Source organism: Triticum aestivum, chromosome 7B (assembly GCF_018294505.1).
Source record: "Triticum aestivum cultivar Chinese Spring chromosome 7B, IWGSC CS RefSeq v2.1, whole genome shotgun sequence".
Lineage (NCBI taxonomy): Eukaryota > Viridiplantae > Streptophyta > Magnoliopsida > Poales > Poaceae > Triticum > Triticum aestivum.
In genome coordinates this window covers 75,623,592-75,637,249 of record NC_057813.1, presented here as the reverse complement: position 1 = coordinate 75,637,249, position 13,658 = coordinate 75,623,592, and the positions used below count along the sequence as shown (strand labels likewise).

Below are 13,658 nucleotides of genomic sequence, written 5' to 3'. Positions count from 1 at the left end.
AGTGGGCTCAATCAGGGGCTTGCGCACATTTTTAACAAAAATGAACAGGTCATCTAGTCAAGTCAATGACGATCAGTTCGCCCGCCCATATGATTAAGCTAGCTCGGAATCTTCGTTTAGCTCAGGCGGTCGGTCGTACATAACCAAGATTTGTTTACCCTGACGCATTGTCGAGCTTATCTCGCAGCAAGCAGCTTAGCAGGCGATCGAGCTCGATCGGAATAGCTTAATCGTAATTAAGTTCCTCAGCACTTTGGTCTCGCAGTACCATGAACACACACACGCACACGTATGAGTCAGTGGCTTGCTAGATTGGCGCATCCTGATTATGGGGGCGTTTGTACTTTGTAGCATCCTGCTCTGTTGATTATTGGTGGCCAACTGACTAAACCACCTGCTCGAACGTTGATGGATGGGCGTCACAGCGGTCAATGCCGGCCCTTGAGTGCTCCGTGGGACGCACTACCCTTCAGGAAAAAGAGAAGACGCCATCTAAAGCTGTATAGGCCATAGATTTTGTTATCTTTGTAGAAAACTTCAACTGCCGCACGCAGATGACGGCAGAGCACTATGGCTTGCGCCTCACTTATATAGCTTCTTCACGTAGCATAGCAAGAAACAGGAGCAAAGAAGAGAGAGCGAGCTGATCTCTAACCCTGAGCATACATTTTGATTTGATCGACATGGTGGACGCGGGGGCGGCGAGGAGGGCCATGCAGTTCCGCATGCCGCGGCGCCGGAGGGCGGACGCGGCGTCGGCGTCGGCCAGCGGGATCGGCGGCGGGCGGAGGAAGAGGATGGCGATGGCGAGGCTGGGCGGCGATGGAGGCGGCCGCGGCGGCGGATCGGCTGAGAGGAGGAGGTTCTTCGGCGCGCTGCGCCGGGTGCGGGTGCGGTGGCTGGCGGCGCTGTACCGGCGGACGCTGCGGCGGCTGCGCGCGAGCTACGCCAGGGCCCTCCGCGAGCTCGTCGAGGGTAGGGCGCTCCTGGGCGCCCTCAACGCGCCCGCCGGCGTCGAGTGCTCCCGCGCCGCGTCGTTCGGGCCGATGGCCACGGTCGGCTTCTGAGTTCTCGTCGACCTTGTTGGTGTATGTGGCACCACCTTTGGTCTTTGTACATACGAAGGTGTGCTTCGCGCGCGGAAAGCCGCAAAACATATTTCTAGTGTGTTTTGGTGATTTTTAGTTCTGTATTTGCTTGGATCTCCATTCATGTATGTAAAAATCCGGCTCTACTCAATAAATTCTAAGTATTACGATCCGTGCGACACAACTATTCTCATTACATGCAAACCTTCTTTTCGTTACGATACCTGGCGAACGTTCGTTGCGAGTGAGATCCCAACGAACGCCCCAACCCCAGAGCCACACGGTCCAGATCCAAAGGATGACAGTTATTGATGAAAATGGCAATAAAAATAGAAAAAACTTCATGCTTTTTCTGAAAACTGCCACCACCCCTAACACTGAAAATGCCGTCCCGCGCATTCACAAATGCGTGGCAGCGAACGTTCGTTCGGGATTAGTGTCCTTTTTTTTTTACATAGCCATGTAACCGCTACAAGTGTTCAGGCTTGTACTAACACAGTAATACAAAATTCTCTTTCAACTTTTTTTGAAAGAATTCTCTTTCAACTTTGAGATGCAGAATCTTACTCCATTTTTGTTGCTTATCATCTTTACCAATTCAAGGCCAGCCGATTCAACAATCACAGGGATGTTGCACCATTGTAAAGAGTGTGTCATTTCTTTCACGCAATTGCTCCTTCTGCTTCAAAGGGCTGATGCACATATTTGAATATACCCACAATATTTTTTATTTCTTTGGCTCGGTCGTGCAAAAACTCTCTAAATTCACAAAATGATGATTTGGTTTCTCACATTGTATACTTTCTTGGGAGTTTTTTTTTCTACAAAATGTTTTGTTGGTGTATTCGACTCCATTTTATCTTCTTTTTTTCGAGGTTCTCAAACCTAAAAAAAGAGTCTACTTCATTTTATCCTTTTTTTTAGTCCAAACACACTCTCATTTATTGATCATTATCCAAATACATAGGAATACATGATAAATCCGGAGGATTAAGGTGCCAAAGATGGCGCCCCGGAGAGAGTCTCAAAGTGTGTTTGGCGAGGCTATGCGCCTCAAAGTTCGTCTCGCACCCTTCAAAGATGAAGGTGCATGCTGAAAACTGCGAGCCTCGGGAGATGATCTCTTTAACAATGCTCGCGTAAAGCCTGCATGTGCCCTTGTGTATGTCAGTGACAACCTCCTTGCAATCTAAGGCTACCAACACATGGGATAGTGAGAGGTCGAGGGCAAGGGAGAGAGCTTCTCTGCACGCCAAGGCTTCGAGTGCCGCCGGATCGTTAATACCTGCGCATCTTGCCGCTGATGCACCAAGATACTTGCCCATGTCATCCCTGCAAACGGCACTTATAGACCCATCTTTTGATGTACGCGAAGTAGCCCCATCAACATGAATTTTGCAGCAGCTGTTGCAACCGGCGGGATCCATCTTCGCCTCATATGTGTGCTGGTTGTAGAAGAACTGGCCGGTTCCTTTTTTAGTCTGGACTCCTCAAGCTCACGAATATAAGTGTTGATGAAGTGGTTCGTAGCATGTGGGGACTGAAAATTCTGTTCGTGAATGGCCTTGCGGCACGCGTGCCAAATCGCTCATAGAGTAACTAGCACTCTAGTGAAATCTGCATGAGGTAAACTGTCCAAGAGGGCGAAAACCCACCTCTTTGTATCTACTCCCTCCGTCCCATAATATAAGAACGTTTTTGAAACTACACTAGTGCCAAAAACGTTCTTATATTATGGGACAGAGAGAGTAGTTCAGTATTGTTTTCCACGACTTCAACAAGTTCAAGGTCTTCCAAAGCCCACACGCATCGCGCCATGCTGCAGTGTATTAGTGAATGTTGCCATGAATCATCTGCTCCGTGTAACTCACAAGATTTTTGTTACAGACATATTGCGATGGTGCCTCAAGTCGGCCGTTGGTAGAGACTGTTGCGCCAGTCTCCATGAGATTTTTTTTATGTTTGAGGGAACCTCAACTTTCCATAGTTTAGCCCACGCCTTCTTCTCCCCTTGACTATTTGATGAGTCTGGCCGGCCTTCTAGCCACGCTTCTCGCCGCAGTTTTGTAGCTACCAACATACGGTAAGCACTATGGACAGAGAACAAGCCATTCCATTCACGAGTCCAGGACCAAAAGTCATGGGCCTGCATCGTGCACAGAGGAATAGACATGATGGTTGCAGCATCAGTGGGTAAGAAGACCTCTGACAGTTTCTGATGATCCCATTCCGCATCTGGCGTTATGAGCTCGGAGACTAGCTGTGGGGGATTGATTGCTCAACTTACAATAGGCCACATGTTGTGTTCTCTGGGTGGCCAATTGTGTCGCCAGATATATGTGGATGCGCCATCTCCCACTCTTCTGATCATCCCCTGTGTCATCGTGTCTCGCCCCTCAAGAATGGCACGCCAAATTTGGGACGGAGCACTCCCAAGTTCGGCTTCAAGGAAGTCGCTAGAGGGAAAGTATTTGGATTTCAAAATTCTGGCGCTTAAAGAGTTGGGATCTGCAAGAATCCTCCAAGCCTGACGAGCTAGAAGGGCAAGATTGAAAAGCTCAATATCACGAAAACCCAATCCGCAACTGTATTTAGGTCTTGTCATGGCACTCCACGACACCCAACTAGCTTTCTTTTCCCCTTCTTTGCTTCCCCATCAGAACCTGCGTATAAGAGAGTTAATATGCTCACATAATCCATGAGGTAACTTTTTTTAGGGGAATCCATGAGGTAACTTGAAGCTTTTTTTTTTGAGAAATCTCGTCACTTTATTATATAACAGCAATGTTCATAGGTACACGACTTTGGTCATGGGGAACTCCCAACCAAACATGCCGACCTACTCCTAAGTTACAAGAAAACTTGGCAAGATTATGAGCCTTGAAATTATGATTTCTACGCTCGAAAACAAAAACAACCGAATTGAAAAAGCTTCTCCTAAGTGTTATTTCATGTACTATAGCCGAATGCGGACCGCTTGTTCCTTCATTTATATCTTGAATCACTCCTTTGCAATCCGAGGCAATCATCATGTTTGTCGCATGAAGATCCTCTGCAAGAGCTAGAGCTTCCCTGCACGCAAATGTCTCCAAGATTGTGGGGTCGGTTATACCACGATAAACAACCGCTGATGAACCCAAATATGCTCCTGTGTGATCTCGGCACACTGCTGCGACTGCCCCGCCATGTCTATGACGCCCCACAGCACCATCCACATTGATCTTCGCAACACCCAGCGGTGACGCACACCAGCTCATGTTTCCTCCTTGCTATACTGCCTGCACTTGTCGCTCGATGGGCTTCTCCAGTTGCTGCAGCTCGTTAAGATATGAGGTGACAAACGAGGAAGTTTGCATTGGAGATTGAAAAACGCCTTCATGTATCGCCTTCCTCCTGGCATACCAAATCTCCCACAACATCACAACCATCTTAGTAAAAGACTACTGATCAAGATCGTCGTGCATCCTAAACAGCCAGTTCTTGGCGCTGGGTTCCTCGATCTCCGCCATATCTGCCACTAGGCCTGCATCCGATAGAACCCACGTACAGTGTGCCGACGTGCATGACACCAGGGCGCGACGCCATGAGTCTAGAGATCCACACAACGGACAAGCGCCGCGTGTTGCCATGTTCCTCTTGTTCAAAAAATCTGTCGTTGGGAGTGAGTGACGGGCAAGTCGCCATAGGAAGATTCTGACCTTTGAAGGCACCTTCAGCGACCAAAGCAAGGTCCAGTCCTGCTCTTCTCTCTCATTGCTTCAGGATCCACTCCTCCCTTCAAGCCAGTTTTCCCGAGAAATTTTCATTGTGATCATGAACTTATAAGCCGAGCTCACTGTAAAAGATCCCTTCTTCTCCGGGTGCCATGCCCAAAAGTCCTCAACATTACTCGTGCACACAGGAATCCGCATGATCGCCTCGGCATCTGTAGGCAGGAAAACCTCTCGAAAACGGTTCTCATTCCATGTTCCAGTTGTTGGATGGAGTAGCTCCGACACTAGCTGTGGTGGGTCTAGGACCCGAGATACAATTGCCCGCAGTGGTCCCTCCTTAGGTATACAATTATGATCCCATATGCTCGTCGTGTGACCATTACCAACCCTCTGAATTATGCCTTGTTTTAGAATGTCTCGCCCCTCTAGGATAGCTCGCCAAATCTGCGAAGGACGTGAACCCAACTCTGCCATAAGAAACTCCACGTTTGGGAAATAAGACGCCTTGAGGATCCTAGCGCTCAGAGATGAGGGATCGTGCAGCACCCTCCACGCCTGTCTAGCTAACAATGCTAGATTAAAAAGCTCGAGGTCTCTGAAGCCCATTCCTCCCAAGTACTTTGGCCTCGTCATTACTTCCCATGATACCCAAGCCGGTTTTCGTTGCCTTTCCTTGCAGCGCCACCAGAACTTGTGGATGATGGAATTTATATGTTCACATAAGCCTCTGGGGAGCTTGAAACATGACATGGAATAAACCGGAATAGCATGTGCAACCTACTTGATCAGCACCTCCTTACCCCCTACAGACAGGCACTTGCCCATCCAGCCTTTCACCTTGTCCCACACCCTGTCGCTCAAGTGTTTGAAGGTGCCCTTTTTTGCATGTCCAACATCTGCGGGCATGCCAAGATATTTGTCACTTAAAGACTCATTAGGAACCTGGAGGCTTCCCTTCACTGCATCTCTAACGATCTATGGGAATCCTTTCCTGAAGAAAATCGATGATTTTTCCTTGTTGATCCTCTGGCCTGAGGCCAAACAATAAGTATCCAAAAGGTGTGACACTTCTTCTGCTCCATCAACACTCGCCTTGAAAAACAGCAGGCTATCATCCGCGAATAGAAGATGGTTCACCGACGGAGCCGATGGAGCCACCTTGATGCCGCTGAGCTGGGATGATCCATTCTGAGATTTTAACAGGCACGAAAGGCCCTCTGCTGCCAACAAGAAAAGGTATGGAGAGATAGGTTCTCCCTGACGAATACCTCTGGATGGCAAAAACTCTTCTGATTTGCATCCGTTAAACATTACTGAAAAAGAAACTGTTCTGACCATGGTCATGACAGTGGAGACCCATGATGCTGCAAAGCCCAGTTTCCTCATTATAGCTTCCAAGTAGTTCCACTCCACTCGATCATACGCCTTCATCATGTCGAGCTTGGGAGCACAATAGTTATTGTTCTATGACTTATTCCTTTTCATAAAGTGCAAACACTCATATGCTGAGATTATGTTATCAGAAATAAGCCGGCCAGGCACAAAGGCTGACTGCTCTTCAGAAATAACATCAGGAAGTATTAACTTCAGCTGATTAGCTAGAACCTTTGAAGCTATCTTGTAAAAGACATTGCATAAACTGATAGGTCAGAATTGAGATAGAAGAGTTGGTTTTGATACCTTGGGGATTAATACCAAAACAGTGTCATTCACGCACTCGGGGCTTTCTTCTCCTTGGACCATGCTCAGGACAGCTCGTGTCACCGCCGCACCACAGATATCCCAGTGCCTCTGAAAGAAGTGCGCCGGAAACCCGTCCGGCCCCGGGGCCTTAGTCGGAAACATTTGGAAAAGTGCAATCTTGACTTCTTCCTCCTTGTACGGCGCCAAAAGAGTCTCATTCATCGCGTCTGTTACCCTCGAGGGGACATATTGAAGCACATCATCCAGCCCGTCCACCCCTTCCGAAGTGTATAAGGCTTTATAAAAGTCCAGCACCATTTGATGCATCTCCGATAACTCCTCCGTAAGCTGCCCATCTTGCTTCTACAAAGATTTTATCAGGTTCTTGTGCCATCTATTTGAAGCTCGGAGGTGGAAAAAATGTGTGTTTCTATCCCCCTCCGACAGCCAGGCCACCCGCCAACGTTGGCGCCACATTATTTCTTCCCAAAGATATAGCTCAATCAAACGATCATTTGTTTTGATCTCAACATGACTAGGTGCAGTCCTCGCTGGATCGCTCCTGAGCCGCTCTAAATCTCTCTTCAGCCTCCTTATTTCTGACTTGACACTCCCAAAAGTTTGACTTGCTCCACTCCCCCAAGTTATTGGACAGGGATTGCAAATTTGCTCGAACTTCTGTCGCCGTTAGATTAGGCCGTTCGCCTCCCATGCATGCTGGCCGTGGGAATCAACTCGAGATGCGTGTCCCACATGCATTCATACCGAAACGGTTTGTCTCCCTGCTTCCTTTTGTCCTGTGGAGCCAATGTGAGATTTATAGGAGAGTGGTAAGATGTTGCAGCTGTTAAGTGATCGACCACTTCTAGTGGAAAACGTGCACACCACTCGGGCGTGCCCAAGGCCCTGTCTAGCCTGACTCTGGTATATGATCCACCGATGACCCTCTTTTCGAAAGTCCACTTACGACCCTGGTAGCCAAGATCAATCAGGCCACACACATCTACCGCATCACGAAAACCTTGAATCTGAGTTGGACCGCTCTGTCCAATTCCCTCGTGTTTGTCATAGCGGAGAACCTCGTTGAAGTCCCCAATGCACATCCATGGCATGTTTTGGAGGGCAGCCAGGTTTTTCATTGTGTCCCACGTTCTGTGACGAAGATGAGTTCGTGCCTCTCCGTAAAAACATGAGAGCCTCCACGGGTCTCCTCCATCTCAGAGATCTTCACGTCAATATGATACTGCGAGTAGCCCAACACCTCAACCTTTATTTCATTATTCCAGTACAAAGCTAAACCACCACTTCTACTGGTGGAACCAACAGCAAAAGATGAATCAAAACCTAAAGTACTTCATAGATTTTCAGCTCTAACTTGAAGCATGGCATAGAGTAGACTTTTTTTTTGAGACAACCTCACGAAGCTTTTTATTAAGTCGTCCCAATGTTTACAGGGACGAAAGTAAGGTCTCCAGGATGGCCCAACCACACATGGCGGCCAATCCCGAGCGACAGAGCGTGCTTCGCTAGGTTGTGAGCTTCAAAATTTGAGCTCCTAAATTCATGGGAAAAATTACATAAATCAAAAGCTAACGAGTGATCTATTATTTCATGCACTATGGATCCATAAGATGATGCATTCTCCTTCTTTAGATCCTCCACCACATTTTTGCAGTCCGAAGCAACATGAACTCGCCTCTGATAGAGGTCATCAGCTAGCGCCAAACCCTCCCTTATAGCAATGGCTTCAAGAATCTGTGGATCAGCTATGTGCTTCACTGCCAGCACGGACGCCCCCAGAAACACTCCTTCTGAGCTCCTGCAAATCGCCCCCACAGCTCCATATCGCGCATGCCTGGAGGTGGCGGCATCAAAACATTGATCTTGACACAACTTGCAGACGGAGGCTGCCATTGTGTCGGCCTGTTAACAGTAGTAGCTCTCTGTCGAACTTCCCTTTTAGTGATTACGCTGATATCACGGAGATAGCTCATAATGAAACCATATATGGATTGTGGGGATTGGAAGATATCTTCATAAATCGCTTTCCTTCGAGCACTCCAAATAGACCACATAATGACGATCATATGTGCAAACTTGTCTCTGTCCAAAATCTCGCTCGGCGCAAACAGCCAGTCCTTGGGATTCTCATCTTGCCTCTCCACTAGATGATGAACCAGCTCCTCCGGCGCTAAGGCCCAGACACTACTCGACATTGGACAAGTGAACAAAGCGTGCCTCCATGTATCAATCGCCCCGCACAAGGAGCAGTTATCCTCGGTGGCCATGTTTCGGTGCTTCAACAGAGAGGTCGTCGGCATTGATCGTCTCGCAAGCCTCCATACAAACATTCTGAGTTTTTTTTTTTTGGCATAGAGTAGACTGGCACACATATGATCGACCCAGACCTGATAAAAGAGGGCCGAAGCACCAATCTGCAGGGGAGAAGGATTTCGGCCTGGAAGGCCCAACACCGGACCAGCGACGACCAGTCCAGTCCGAGTCTGACCAAGCGAGAAAGTGACCAGTCGAAGTCCCGACGCTCCACAGCGGCCAGCGCCTCCAGTCGCTCCCAATTCCCTCCGCCCGCGGCGCGCCGCTCCGGGCAGCCTCGGTCGCTGCCGCCGCCGCCGCCTCCGCCTACCGCTGCCCGAAGACGCTCTCCGGCCCCTCCCGCCTCCGCCGCCGTCTTCAACCGCTTATCTGCCAGCGCCCCTACCAAATCGCCTCTCAGGTGAGTAGATCCCGGACCCTGAATCTCTGATGCTGCTGCGGTCGTGGTACTTCGTGAGAAATTGGCCCATTAAGTTGCTGCCAGAAGGGCTAGACTCCTCTTGGATTTGTTTCCTGTAGCTTCCATGCTTATACAGAATCATTCATAGGGTAGTTACTGCCAAGGCTGGTGGCGTTTCGTCCCTAAATAAATAAAGGACCAGTGGCTTTCATACAAAATGTTAGGCTATATGTTGATTCTGTTCATGTGATTTCAAAATGCAAGTTACGTGTGAGGGCAGCAGTCTGGATCTGTTTCAGTTTCATCTATGCTCCATGCTTGCAAAGAATCATAGGGTAGTTATGCCCAGAGTAGTAGCTTTTCGTTCCTGATTAAACACTAGTGGCTTTTCTGATGCAGTTTTCATACAAAATGTTAAGTTATGTGTTGATATGCTTCATGGTTTTGAGAAATGCAAGACACGTTTGAGGGTGACGATTTCGTGTGAAAGGCAGCAATTGCCACCGGTGTGCAACATAAGTAGGTCGACTCCCAAAGGGTTCTCCAGGGCAGGGAGGGAACCGAAGCTGGTAGATCCAATACCCTAGTGGCCTAGTTCTTTCTTTGACGGGTTCGGTTCGGAGTCGATCTGCACATGACTGTGCCAGCCATAGTATGTACTTTTGCTGAGATACATGTATTATATTTGATTCCAATTGCAATCTAGGGAGACTTCTAATATGTTAAGTTAATCTTTAGAGGCCAAACTTTTACACTGCGCATAGTAAGTTTGACATAGTTCAGACATAAGCATAGTCCTGCACTTCTGAAGTAGCGTTGAAAAATTAGTGTTTGACTTTCTGTAATTTTTGGAATTATTAGAATTCTTTATGATTTATTAGACCATTTTTATGGTTTAAAATATTTTAATTGAGCAAGTAAATTTGGATCAAGCAGTTAAACGATATTTTACTTTAGTACAAAATACGCAAGTTTGGATACCTGGTTTTACTTGAATTCATTAGATTGTTTTGCTGTTTTCTAAAGGAAAAGTAAGTCATAGTTTGAATATCCAAATGTTTACTTAGATATATCCTTCCCTAGATCAGGTGGAAATCACCTCCCGAATATTTATTAACTATTACTCCCTCCGTTCACTATTATAAGACGTTTTGGATACTTCAATATGAACTACATACGGATTGAAATGAGTGAACAAACACACTAAAACGCGTCTATATATGTCTGATTTCAGAAAAAAAATAGGGCATCTTATAATAGTGAACGGAGGCAGTATTATCCAAGATGAACTATCCGGATACTATCCTAGGTGCCAGGAAATATCAACCATTTTTTCAGATCCTAGGTGTGACCATGCAAAGGCTCACAAGATGGTGGGATGACTTCTGTGGTAACATGCCACGATGATCGTGGCTGTGCACCACCACAACTTTGATAGTCTTGGTCAGCGTTGCTTAGTTCCTTGTGAGTCAAGAATTCCTTATCAATTTTAGACACTTGAATCATACTAAAAACATCTTTGATGGTTTCATGCCATGCATCCATGAATGACTCAATGAGAGTATGAGAATCCCAGCGTTTCCAGCAACCATCAAGAGTCAACCAAACTCACCCAAATTGTGCAAATTGTAGACAAGCCAAATTGCTGAGTATGGCGACTAGCATTGGAGCCCAAATGTCAATGTCATTGCAGTACAGAAGAAACAATTAGTCCCATCCGCATGGTGTTCCCGTGTGTGAAAAGTAACCCAGTAAACGCTAGATGCAGCTTCCGTATTGGACATGAGCTACTGGAGTAGCTAAAACATGGTAGCTTTCATTTATTTCGCAACATAAAATCTGGGAAATTAGATAATTATCATACTGGAACTTGTGAATGCATGTAACACCAGGTTTCAGATTATTAGTTTGATTATCTCGTATTGCTTTGCCATTCCAATGTCTACTTCTCTCAAATGTACATTTGACCATATTAGAAGATGTAAATGATAAATTGGAGCAGTTAGTTATGTTTTTAAGGATGTCAATGTGTTCCCTCATGCTGTCATGCAATGCAACAAAACTGCACCTCAGTCAGACTGACAACATTTAGTTTCTATGTTGATGATAACAGATGCAGACGTATCGTTCTCTGAGTGGTACTAGATAAATTTCAGGGACACTTGAATTTGGGGACAACATAACATATTGTTTGCTTCTTTCAAATGTTTTTCTTCTTGAATTTCTTTATTTTGATTCCAGAGTGTGCACTGTGGATCATGTTTTCCTGTACCAGCATAAATCCTCTGAATACCTGTAACTCAAACGCAGGGCGATCCAAGTAAAGCAGATGACTACATCAGAACCGGTACAGGAAAGCTGGGAGCTGGAACCCAGCAGGCCTCGGGTCCTCCTTGCTGTTTCAGGGAGCGTAGCTGCTATAAAATTCGAGAGCCTCTGCCGTATCTTCTCCGAGTGGGCAGAAGTCCGAGCTGTGGCCACCAAGTCATCATTGCACTTTGTTGATAGATCATCTCTGCCTAGCGACGTCATTCTTTACACCGATGATGATGAGTGGTCTACCTGGACAAAGATAGGAGACGAGGTTCTACACATAGAGCTGCGAAAGTGGGCAGACATCATGGTGATCGCCCCCTTATCAGCAAACACCCTGGCCAAGGTCGGTTGTCTCTTCTTCCATGAACCGTTAGATTCGATGTTGCACCCCTGAATCAGTTAAGAGAACAGCAAGCTGCTCTTGTCCCAGCACAGACTGACATTTCATTAGCTTCACAGATCGCCAGCGGGTTATGCGACAACCTCCTGACGTGCATTGTCCGAGCATGGGACTACAAGAAGCCGATCTTCGCCGCGCCAGCCATGAACACCTTCATGTGGAACAACCCGTTCACGGCGCGCCACATCGAGACGATCAACCAACTCGGCATTTCCCTGGTCCCGCCCACAACGAAGAGGCTGGCCTGCGGCGACTACGGAAACGGCGCGATGGCTGAGCCCTCGCAGATCCACACGACCGTGAGGCTCGCGTGCAAGTCGCAGACGTTCGGCATGGGCATTTCGCCTGTGAACCCTTCCAGCAGCCGCCCTGTCTAGCTGATGCGATGATGGTCACTATGTTCAGGTGTTTATGTTTAGTACTTGAGTTTTCTGTGCCGCCCACATCTGGGTGTTTATCGGTGATGTCTGTACTGACCCAACATGTAGTACCTATGGATCGGCATATTTGTTACTGTAGTAGATGTTATTAGGGCATAGAGACTGGGGAGATGCTGGTTGTTCCAGCCATAATGTTATGCTATCTATGGATGAATCTGCTTCCGTTCTGATTTTTACTGTGATGGTTTGCAAATGTGACTCCAGCTGAGGCTCGTCAGCAAGAAGCGGAATTCAGTTTCTCCGTCTTGTGGTGGACACCTGCAGTCTGCACGTCTGCACTGTCAGGATCGGATGGTGCGAATGTGACGTGGCGCGAGAAAGTGCTCTGGTGAATCAGAACCTGTGACCAGGCAACAAGATAAGATAAGTCCAAATCCAGATAAGCATCAGGTGGAGGTTGCGGATTCAGTTCAGTCACCGTCCTGCCCTTCTTGCTACTCCTAGTTGCCTACCAGCACTACACCAGTAATAGGGACGTTTTGGTTTCGTAGCTGTAACATCCCAAATTTTCAATTTGACATGTTATACATAGGTCATACATGCATATTATATTTTATTGCTTTTTCATTTGCAATCCTCGAAATCCTAAACAACTCAAGGACCTCCGGAGAGAGTTGGGGATTTTCTAATTTTCATATTTGAGATTTTATCAAATAGTGAAGACGAGGATTTGATTTTAATTATTTTCTCTCCGGGAAATATTTCATTTTAAAATAATAAATGAGGGGAGATAATATGACTTCTCCAAAATAATTGAAATACCGGAGGAAAAATGTTAAAATCATTTTTGGATTTTTATTTGAGTTTATTCGGGATTTTATTTGCTCCTAGAAAAATGTTGCATGATTTAAAATTGCATTTTAGGGGCCAAAAAAAGTTCATCTTGTTCTAAATATTTTATTTAGACCGAGAAAACTTGTTTTGGAATTTTTAGATTTTTATTTATTTTTCTAGAAATTTTTCTTTCGGCGGAATGTTTAAAAAAAAACCCTCGCGCCCGACTGGGCCGAAGGCCCAGCCGAGCAGGCCGGCCCAGCCACCCGCCGCTGCCTTCCCCGCGCGCGCGCCGCGCTTGGCACGGACGTCGAGGGCGGGTCCGAGCCGGACTCCACCCCCGGGCGCCCCCTTCGCCAAGCTGCCCGCCCCGCCCTCCTATTTAAGCCGCCGCCCCCGCCGCCACACCACCACCCGCCACCACCCGCCACCCGCCGCCGCCGCCGCAGCCCGCAGCCACCCCGAGCCCCAATCCGCCGCCGCCGGAGCCGCCGCCGTCGCCCCGCGTCG

General features: G+C 47.3%; 2 protein-coding genes across 2 annotated transcripts; both read left to right on the top strand.

Annotated features, from left to right (window-relative positions):
• Positions 1-692: 692 nt before the first annotated feature.
• On the top strand, positions 693-1,261 carry LOC123159083 (uncharacterized). The gene has a single exon (XM_044576885.1). The coding sequence runs from the start codon at positions 714-716 to the stop codon at positions 1,065-1,067; it is 354 nt and encodes a 117-aa protein (XP_044432820.1). The 5' UTR covers positions 693-713; the 3' UTR covers positions 1,068-1,261.
• Positions 1,262-8,933: 7,672 nt separating this feature from the next.
• On the top strand, positions 8,934-12,550 carry LOC123159436 (phosphopantothenoylcysteine decarboxylase). The gene is made up of 3 exons (XM_044577272.1): positions 8,934-9,218; positions 11,529-11,877; positions 11,994-12,550. The coding sequence occupies exons 2-3, from the start codon at positions 11,548-11,550 to the stop codon at positions 12,309-12,311; spliced, it is 648 nt and encodes a 215-aa protein (XP_044433207.1). The 5' UTR covers positions 8,934-9,218; positions 11,529-11,547; the 3' UTR covers positions 12,312-12,550.
• The last annotated feature ends 1,108 nt before the right edge of the window (positions 12,551-13,658 follow it).

Bases quoted from the DNA above. Each gene is read 5' to 3' on its own strand.
- LOC123159083 (XM_044576885.1), top strand. From the start codon at position 714: ATGCAGTTCCGCATGCCGCGGCGCCGGAGGGCGGACGCGGCGTCGGCG.
- LOC123159436 (XM_044577272.1), top strand. From the start codon at position 11,548: ATGACTACATCAGAACCGGTACAGGAAAGCTGGGAGCTGGAACCCAGC. The intron at 11,878-11,993 runs GTCGGTTGTCTC...TTAGCTTCACAG, and splicing joins CAGCAAACACCCTGGCCAAG to ATCGCCAGCGGGTTATGCGA.